The sequence below is a fragment of the Tympanuchus pallidicinctus genome, unplaced genomic scaffold (assembly GCF_026119805.1).
Source record: "Tympanuchus pallidicinctus isolate F22 unplaced genomic scaffold, pur_lepc_1.0 scaffold20, whole genome shotgun sequence".
Taxonomy (NCBI): Eukaryota; Metazoa; Chordata; class Aves; order Galliformes; family Phasianidae; genus Tympanuchus; species Tympanuchus pallidicinctus.
Window position 1 is genome coordinate 11,123,258 of NW_026294722.1, and position 9,381 is coordinate 11,132,638.

Consider the following 9,381-nt stretch of genomic DNA (forward strand, 5'->3'; position numbering starts at 1 on the left):
CTGCACATCCCCAGCAGAGCCGAATCCATGTGCTGTCACTACTGCTAGCACAGCACTGAGATGTGTGCTGGGCAGGTGGGGGCTGCCTGCACCACAGTACCACCACAGGGGCTCCACCACGGCCACAGCCATGCTGAGAGGACAGAGCCTGGGCTCGCTCTGTGAGCTGCTCATGCATTACCCGACAGAAGCACAGAGGGAAGCGCTTGAGCAGAACTGACAGCAAGACGAAGCCCAGGGGGGCTCCCAGAATAATACAGCACTTCCCGCAGCTTACGTCAGCCTGTGCCCCTAACAGCAGCCCTTTGGCCCCTAACAAATACAAAACAAAGGGCTGTGTTGGGCCCATGAACATCCAAGGACAGAGCACAGTGCGATCCCAATGGGGAATGCAGTGAGAGAAGGGCCCCGGAGCTGCAGGGTGCAAAGCAGATGTGAAGCACAGCCGCAATGCTGCAGCACCCAGCCCTCCTGCCAAGGCTGTCCCAGTGCTGGGCACAACCCATGGGAAGGGAGTCAGGAGCTCAGCTCAAACCAGGGCTCCTCCAAGTCCCATATTTCGGTTTGTTCCCTCTTCTCTACCTTTGGTTGTAAGGGATTTGGGGACTGGCCCCCTCCCCTTTCCCTTCCAACACCCACAAACCTGGTGCCCAACCCTGCCCCTGCCCAGCCCAACGAAGCAGGCCAGCTCCTCGGATATGTTTTCTCTTTATTGTTTGATATATTTATGTACCACATTATATGTTAAAGATAGACTTTTTTTTTTTCTGATATACATTTTTCATCTTATTTACCACAATGACACCACACATACATTGGAAACAGCTCCACGGATCTGGTAGATTGCACAGAATGAGTTTTGTCTTGGTTTTGTTCCTGCATCCTGAACGACGTCAAATCCAACAATATTTATTTTTCTCTTTTCATTATTCAGAAATAATTCTTAAAATGAAACAAACAAACAACAACAACCAAAAAATAAAATAAAATAAAATAAAATAAAATCACTGAGAAGTGGACTCCAGGTCTGTGAGTTGAACCAGAGGCAAAATGCAATCAATGGGAAGCGCCATTCCTCGTGTCAATCCGGGTGGAAGAATTAAGCAGTCTGACATCGATGTGACTACAGTGTAAACATTGCAGATGACTGCAGCGCTGGCCGTCGGCCGGAGCGTGGGTTGCTGGGCTATTCCTACAGTCTAGGTCTCATCTACGTCTGTCTCGTGGTGTATGTAAAGGAATGTTGCTGCTCCCAGCACCCGCAGCCTGTCTGCTTCCATCTGTAAACACAACCCCATCGGGTCGGCAGCTCCTGCGGCACTGCAGTGCAGATCTGCAGGCAGTGCTGGGAGCTGTTATCCTTTCCCGATGGTTCATTCGTGGGGCTGAGCTTCAGGCAACCGGTGAGGAGGTCGGGGTGGGGCACCGTGGATTTTCCTTCCAAATATTTGAAAGAACAGAAAAATAAATATATATATTTTTAATCTTAGCTTATTTAAAAAGACGGCAGGGCACGCGTTTTCATCTCTTCTGATTTCATTTAATTTGCAGATTCTATAATGTAGGATTTGTTGGATGTAACGAAAGTAATGACTCCTCCTTGAAGGGACGCAGAATCTCACGGCTATGCGGATGTTCGATGCTATTCTACTGCCACCAGCTCTGGCCCCTCCTTAGTCTTCAGCATTGGTTCTAAATGCCTCTATGAGGCCTTCTAAAGAGTGGATGAACCCGGAGACACTGCAGATCCCTCCTATAACGAAAATGGCGACGTCAAAGAAGACGTGGTGCCACAAGAGCTTCCTCCACAAGAGCTTGAGGTGGAAAAGACTGGGGAGCAGGAAACAGAGGCCCGCACCCGTGAGGCTCCCAGTGAGACCCATCAAGAGGGCAAAGTGTGGGACGTAGATAGCCATGAGCAGGGTGAACACCACCAGGGCACACCTGAGAGTGAGCCCCCAGGACTTGAGCCGCCCGTCACCTCCGTAGCAGTTGGGGAAGAACGCCCTGTTTCCATCCTGGAAAAGGGATCGCTCCAGGACCTCCACAGCTGCAAAAAACGGCAAGGGGTAGGAGAGCAAGGCTTTGGCCACCAAGAAAATGTTGACTACTGCCCTAATGGTGGATGGCAAGTTGTCTGTGATGACCTCCTTGGTCTCGTCAGCCCAGGTCAGATAGGCAACCAAGGCAAAGAGTCCTTTAAGGATGCAAGCTGCTATGTGCGTCCAGTTCATCATGCAATGGAACTCCTTGGGGTTCTGCATGTTCCCCTCCAGGGAAGGCAGAAAGATCTGGGAGGTGTAGCTGAAGACAATGATGCCAATGGAGATGGGAAACTTCTTCACATCTATGTAGAACTTGACCTTGTCCCACGCCCAGTCGCGTGCCCGGGAGAGGCAGTAGGCGATCACCAAGATGTTGATCACAAAGTGGGCCAATGTGCAGAGCAAGCTGAACTTGGAGACTGCCTTCAGGTTCTTCAAGAACGCGCAAGGCAGGAGAACGGCTGTGGCAATAATGGACCACGACTTCTGGGATACGGGCAGGTTAGGGAAGCTGTTGTACATCAGGTTCCCACTGACCACCACGTAGAGGATGCAGGTCATGACCAGTTCAATGATCTGAGCCACATTCACAATTCTGCCCCCCAGCGTGGGGAAGCGAGGCGCGCAGCACGCGTTTGCTATGTCCACGTAGGAGTCTCTCACCCTGACTATCTCCCCATCCTCATTCTCTTCATAAAGACAGGCAATAAGGATTTTTCCAGTGTAGCAGCAAACCACCGCGGCGAAAATTATTAAAAAGAGTCCTAGGTATCCACCATGAAGGATAGCATAGGGCAGGCCCAGCACAAACATCCCCTAGAAAGAGACAAAATGGAAACCGTGTTGCTCTCCTGATGGAGGGGCCAGGCAGTGAGCAGGCGCACACCCGCTGCCTCAGCCACATGCAGTGACACCAATGGCACAGCCCACAGCCCCACAGTCACACCGTGTGCTCACGATGACACGCACACCCTTCTCTCTCCAACATGCCGCCCACTCCGTCACACCTATCACACCTATCACACCTATCACACCTATCACACCTATCACACCCATGCACACCCGCAGCATCCACCCCAGAGCACCCACAACAAGCAAGCACCAGCTTTTACCCAAATCTCCACCCTGTGTGTTCCCACCACCCTCCGTGCACCAAGAACCCATCACCCTGCAGTGCCATCCTATCGCGGGGGGGACCAGCACAGATCCCTCCTCAGCCCCCCCATCCCGCATGCTGCCGTGGGGGCCGGCAGAGCAAAGCGATACAGACATTTTGTTTTGAATTTGGGGAAGGGAGATTATTGTTTCCCTTTTTTTTTTTTTTTTTTCCCCTCTTTCCCCCATTTTTCTTTTTTTCCCTATTCCCCCGCTTTCTCTTCTTCTATTCTTTTTTCCCCTTTCTTTTTTCCATTCTTTTTCTGCCAAAGGGTGTTGCACCCCGTCACTGCTGAAGGGGACGAAGGCTGAGCCCGGGGATGGGAACGGAGCTGGGATCGGGGCTCGCGTCCCGGCGCGGGTGGCAGCGGGTGCCCGGCCGTACCTGGATGGCGTTGGTGACGTTCCAGCCCGCCTCCCACGCCGTGATCTTGGGCTTGCCCTGCCCGGACAGCTCGGAACAGACCCCCGCGTCCTTGGAGGCGGAGGGCGGCAGCGGCCCGGTGCCGTCCCGCTGGTAATGGATGTCCCCCTCCAGGGGCTGCTCGCCGCCCTCCTCACCGCCTTCGGACTTGAGGATGTCCATCTGCAGCCCCTGCCGGTGCTCCATGTCCAGGTCGTCGCAGTGAGCGAAGCCCACCGCCTCCTCGTCCGTGGCCGCCTGGAAGCCCATCCTGGCGAACATGCCGCTCATCTTCGCCTGGGACTTGTTGGACACCGAGGTGGCCACGTTGGACAGCTTGCTGCGGAGGAGCGTGGCCATGGCGGCTGTCGGGCTCGGAGGGCCGTGGAGACGCAGAGACCCGACGGGGTGGGCGGGCGGCTAGGCGGAGGCCGAGACCTCGGCGCCGGGAGAAGGGCGACGGCGGCGGCGGCTGAGGGAAGCTCTGCCGAGCCGCTACCTCCGCTCCCGAGCGCAGGGCGAACGGCTGCGCTGCAGGCTGCCCTGGGGCATGCCACCGCTGCGGGAAGCCGCGGGCCCTCCCGCCCCGCTTCGCGCCGCTCCGCTCCTTTCCGCCGGTCCCTCCCGGACGGCGGCTGTCGCCGAGCTGCGGTGGTCACAGGTCTGCGGCTGTCAGCAACCGACGGCTGTCAGCGGGCGGCCGGCGCAAACCCCTGGCGGAGAGAGCCGCGTCTCCATCGCAGTGCGCCCACCTCGCGGAGAGAAGAGAGGGGAGAGGATTGCTGCATTTCTGGGGGAGGTACCAGCGGCCCCGGCCAAGCCCAGCCTCCCCCCCCCCGGCACGGTGACACCCACGCCCGCCGGGTCCCGCCAGCAGCGCCGCAGCGCGGCTCCCCCCGGCCCCGCAGCCCCCCGCAGCCCCCCGCAGCCCTCCGCAACCCCTGACCCGCAGCCCAGAAGCCCTGCTCCTAGCCCCTTCCCCCCGCGAACCGAGCAGCAGAGGGAATACGGCCCCACTGAAGGTGCGGACAGACGGCTCTCGACAGATTCTCAACGAATTTCGCCTCCTCGCAGCCCCTCCCTTGTCGTTTTTCCACCCAAAACCCCTCGCACCCCCATCGGAGCCCTGAGGCACCGGGAGAAGCACCGCTTCGGGAACGCAGCGGCAGCACCGACGGCTGCGGTCCTGCTCTGCTCCGCTCCGCGCCCGGGCTTCGCTCTGCCCCGCACTGCTCCGCGGGCGGCACCGGGGCGTTCCTCGGGCTCCGCTCCGTCTCGCGGAGCCATTTCCCATTTTTCCTCATAAAAATTAATTTTTCCGTTCTGCTCCCCTGAACACACATACTGATATTGAACAGAAAAGCCCTTCGCGAGTGTTCTTTGTTTAATTATCCCCGAGGTGCGCAGCCCGCACTGCACATATCGGCCACGGGAGATCCGGGAAGGCGCGGGGGGAGCGACGGCATTTGGGGTTCGGGGCTGGTGGGAAACAGCAGCGCTGCGGCACTGCGTTGGGATCGCCGAGGTTTTGTGGATCGGGAGAAGAAAACAAACAAATAAATAAACAAATAAATAAATAAATAGACGTTCCCGAGTGGAGGTGGGGGGGAGCGCCTGTTTGGTTCGCTGCTTTTCGGAGGTTACAACGAGCATTTCTGTTTTACTACAGACAACGGAAAACACAACGCTGAATGATTTCCTGATGCCGTTCTTTGGAATGGGAAGGAGGGGGCAGAGGGGAGGGCTGCGGTTGGGGTGCGGCACGGAGCGGAGCTTCCAGAAAACGCCTCAAATACCGCCGCCACCGACCCCCCCTTATTTTATTTATTTATTTATTTATTTATTTTCATTCTGACGGAAGCAGGAGGGGAATTAGGTGCAAAGCGGATGAAATGCGTCAAAAAGAGCCGTCGTCGCAGAGGGGCTGCGCCTCACGGGGGTCTTTCGGTCGCCGTTACCCTCCGGGCCAGACCCCAATGGGAATCGCGCTGCGCCGGGGCGGGGATTAACACAAATCAGTGCACAAATAGGTCGAGAAACAAAGAAAAAAAAACCAAAAAAAAACCAGGAAAAGCCGGACCATCAGACTGCGCAGATGAACACCTCGGCTTTCATGCGGAGATTATTAGAAAATTTTCGTTATTATTGTTATGATTTCCCACGTAACCTGCGATGAGTTTATCGCAAAAGACGCGAAGATCGATGTTCGGGGGGCGCAGAGGGCGTCAGGGACGAAACAACGAAAATTCGCCCAACTCGCTGCGTGCTGCGGGGACATTGGGGCATTTCCCCCCTCCTCCCCACCTCTCGCCCCGCAGAGCCCCGGCCCTGCACCGCTGAGGCCCCGCACGGTGCGTCGGGCTCGGGAAACCTATTTAGAAACATCATTAAAACAATGACGATCATCATCATTATTAAAAACACCGGAAAAAGTCCACGGAGCCTGAAAATGACCCCGGTCCGGTGGGGGACAAACGTGTCCCAAGGCAGCGCCGGCCCGGGGGCTGCCTTCTGGGCAGGGGCGCGGGGCTTTGTGCCACTGTTGGATACAGCGGTACCCCCACAAACGCCTCACAGCCCCGGCGTACACGTGCCGAGACACGGAGATAAACGGGGAGGGTGAGGGGTGCCGGCGGGCTCAACGCTGCGGGCACAGGAGGGATGCGGGCCGCCGGGGCTCTTCTTCGACTCCGAAATTCCCCCCCGCTTCTGGGGCATCGCTGAGCCCCCCCCCCCCCCACACACACACACACACACACCCTCCCCCGGCCCCGTGGGGACCGCAGCCAGGGCAGCCCCGATCGCTGCCTCGCGTCCGAAGGTGGGAGAAGGAGATTTTGTTCGGCTGCTCCTGGAAATAAAAAATCGCCCCGAACTTCTGCCGGCGGCTGAAAATAGGGATAGAACGCAGCGAAAGGAGGCGAAATAAAAAGAGAAAAAGGAAGGAAAAGGAGGAGAGAGGCAGAGGAAGAGAAGAAAAGGAGAGGTACGGAGAGATGGAGAGGAGGCATTTACCTCTGCTGCTCGCAGCGCGCTGCTCCGCCGGGAGTGGGACTGGGAGGAATGGGTACGTGGGATGGGGAGATGCGGGGATGGGGAATGGAAGGATGCGGGGATGGAGGCTGCGGGGATGGAGGATGTGGGGATGGGGGTGCGGGGCTGCAGCCGCGTCTCTCCTGTGCCCCCCCTAATTCCTATTTAACCCAAGCAAGATCACGGAGCCAAACCTTACCCAAAGGTTAGCGGGTCTCGGGGGAGCGTTTGAGCCGCAAATCTCAGATGGAGCTAAAAGCAGCACAGCAACGAGCTGCAGCTCCTGCTCTTCGGCTGCCGGGCGCTCCCTCTGCCTGGCGCTGGGGGCTTCGGGCGTCGTTTCCCCCGCAGAAGGGAGGGGTGTGGGGTCCCGGCACCGCTCGAGGAGCAGCCCCGGGGGAGCAGCCCTCCCGGACCCCCTGGCTGCAGGTGCAGATGGAGGAGAGACGCTGCCTTATCTGCACAGAACAGGCTCAGGGGTTAGGGCTGGGATTTCTGATTAACAAAGTGAAGGGAAAAGAGCTACTCGTGCTTAAAAATCGTTTGAGGGAGGCAGGAAAGGCTGAGCTTAAGCAGGCTCTGCTTCTGCAGCCCTCGCTGCCAGCCCCTCTCCGAGCTGCGGGGCACCATAGCAGCGCAATTACCCGGGCCAGGAGGGGCTGCTCCCCGGGCCAGGCCCCCGCACCTCAAAGCATTTCATTCCTATGGCTTTCAGTGAGCTGCGCTCTTCCTCAAACACAGCACATTGCAAACCACGTCTGAAAATGAAATACAGCCATAAGAAAGAAAGGGATCGAAAGCAACCCCTGCATGCTCAACCTCGCCCCGCAGCCCACGCAGGTCCTGGGTGCAGCGCCCCGATCCCCGCACACATCCTTTCCTCGTGGCACGAAACTCCATAGAAACCCCCAAGAGCAGCTGCTGAGCGTCTCATCACTGCAAGGAGAAGGCCAGGGGGGGAGAAACCTCACCCTACCAAAGCTCTCCTCGGCCGCATCCCCTCCCAGACCCACCCGTGTGTCCTTAGCAAAGCAATGGCCGCAGCCCCACGCGCTCCCCTCGCCCGCAACCGTCGCCCCCAGCTCCGCTCACTCCTTGCCCCGTCCTCCCGCAGCGCTGACAGCATAATGAAGAGCGGCACGGTGCGACTATAAAAAGGCAATTAGACAAACTGCTGGATGGGGACCAGCTCTCGTGACCTACTTAATAGCTCGGGGACTTTCGGGAGGATAGGGAAGGAAAAGCAGCGGTGGCTGTGAGGTGGTGGGGAGGGAGAGAGGATGCTTCAGCACAGCGCCCTGAGCCTTCAAGCAGCCCCGTGGCACCGAGAGAACAGCTCTGCCCCACGTTGCTCCCTCCTGACCCGGCCATCAGCACTCATGCCCACGATGGGTGCCTCCTCCTCATTTAATCGTTCGTTTGTGTTTTTTCTTTAACTGAATGCAAAATGGCTGCCTAAATTGGAGAGATGTCAAACAAAGAGATGAGGGGCCGGGAACGGACATCACCAGTGAGCACGGCTTGGGACTGTGCCCAGGGGAGAATTCACCTGAACAATCCATGAAAACAAAGTAAAGGCTTCTTTAGACTTTACTCAGCAAGACTCCAAGCTCACTATTTACAAAATAAATACAGATCAGCTTCTGATCTGTACTGTGGGAGGTGGCTGCGCAGGGATTTCTGTGATTTGCACATCCCAGCCCAGCCCCGATCAGCAGTCACATCTACAGACCAAACACTTGCTATCATCTGACCACAACACCTCCTCAACAATGCTTCCGATTAATTGGAATTAAATCTAGCCCAGGGTTTGCCTTTATTGCTGTCATGAAAATGAAGTGAAAGTCCTTGGTTACCTGCAGCGTCGAATTCCCACAAACTGTATTGTTCCCATGAGCTTAACTGCATTTCCATTGACAAAACAAGTAAACTTCATCACTGTCAAATTCAATACGTGTGTGTATGAGCTGAAGGGTTTCGTAGGAACCGACTAGGAACCAGGAGAAGCATCCCTCATGCGTGCCAAGATTTTCATTTCAATTTTCATGCACAAAGCACTTCTCCTCTACAGCTGTAGAGTCAGAGCTGCTTTCCAGAACAAATGAACACTCTCCCTGCTCCCAGATCCGCTGTTTTCCCCCGGCATGAAGTTAAGCTCTCTTGGGGATTTTATTTCCTGGTTATTTTACACAAATCAGGGCTCAGTCACATGCTCAGTGTGTGCTTTATTTTCTTTATTTTTTTAATTCATATTATTTTAGACCTGTGCAGCTGAGCAGAGCACTGCTCTAGCAGCCTTTTGCCTTTGGGGCTCAATGTCAGCAGGGTCCACCCCCCATCCGCTCGCTTTCCCTTTCCATTTCATGCCTGCTGCTGCAATAGGCACAGCAAGCACACAGCGCAGTGCCCTCCGCTCCCGCAGCACCTCCGGCACACTGGGAACACGCAGCCCCCTGCTCTGATATTGCTGGCGGCTCAGCTGAGGGCACCAAGGGACAGCAGCGGGCACAAGCTTCTGTGCTTTCCCTTAGCAGGACCTCGCCTGGGGTTTTGGGATGGCACAGGGTGCAATAAAGCCATGCAGGGAGTGGTGGTGGTGGTGAATTGCGGCTCTGAGCACAGCTCTGCACCCCCTGCTGTTTCCAGATCTGCAGTCTCTGTGTGCTGATGCCGTGAGTTCTGTCCTGCTAGAGGCCAAAAATACAGCCACGAAAGGGATGCAGCCAGCACTGTAAGGCGCTGTGC

General features: G+C 56.5%; 1 protein-coding gene across 2 annotated transcripts; it reads right to left on the reverse strand.

The window, feature by feature from the left end:
• Nucleotides 1-697: 697 nt before the first annotated feature.
• SLC32A1 (solute carrier family 32 member 1) lies at nt 698-7,717 on the reverse strand. Of its 2 annotated transcripts, none has more exons than XM_052684059.1 (3): nt 6,836-7,717; nt 3,586-4,355; nt 698-2,861 (listed from the first exon to the last, which is right to left on the reverse strand). In XM_052684059.1, the coding sequence occupies exons 2-3, from the start codon at nt 3,961-3,963 to the stop codon at nt 1,674-1,676; spliced, it is 1,566 nt and encodes a 521-aa protein (XP_052540019.1). In that variant the 5' UTR covers nt 3,964-4,355; nt 6,836-7,717; the 3' UTR covers nt 698-1,673. The 2 variants fall into 2 exon arrangements, with proteins under 2 accessions (XP_052540019.1, XP_052540020.1); XM_052684060.1 differs by lacking the exon at nt 6,836-7,717 and adding an exon at nt 6,619-6,734.
• Between the last annotated feature and the right edge of the window lie 1,664 nt (nt 7,718-9,381).

Excerpts from the sequence above, each read along its gene's own strand:
- SLC32A1 (XM_052684059.1), bottom strand. The coding sequence starts at position 3,963 with ATGGCCACGCTCCTCCGCAGCAAGCTGTCCAACGTGGCCACCTCGGTG. Across the intron at positions 2,862-3,585 it reads ACGTCACCAACGCCATCCAG|GGGATGTTTGTGCTGGGCCT; the intron begins GTACGGCCGGGC and ends GTCTCTTTCTAG.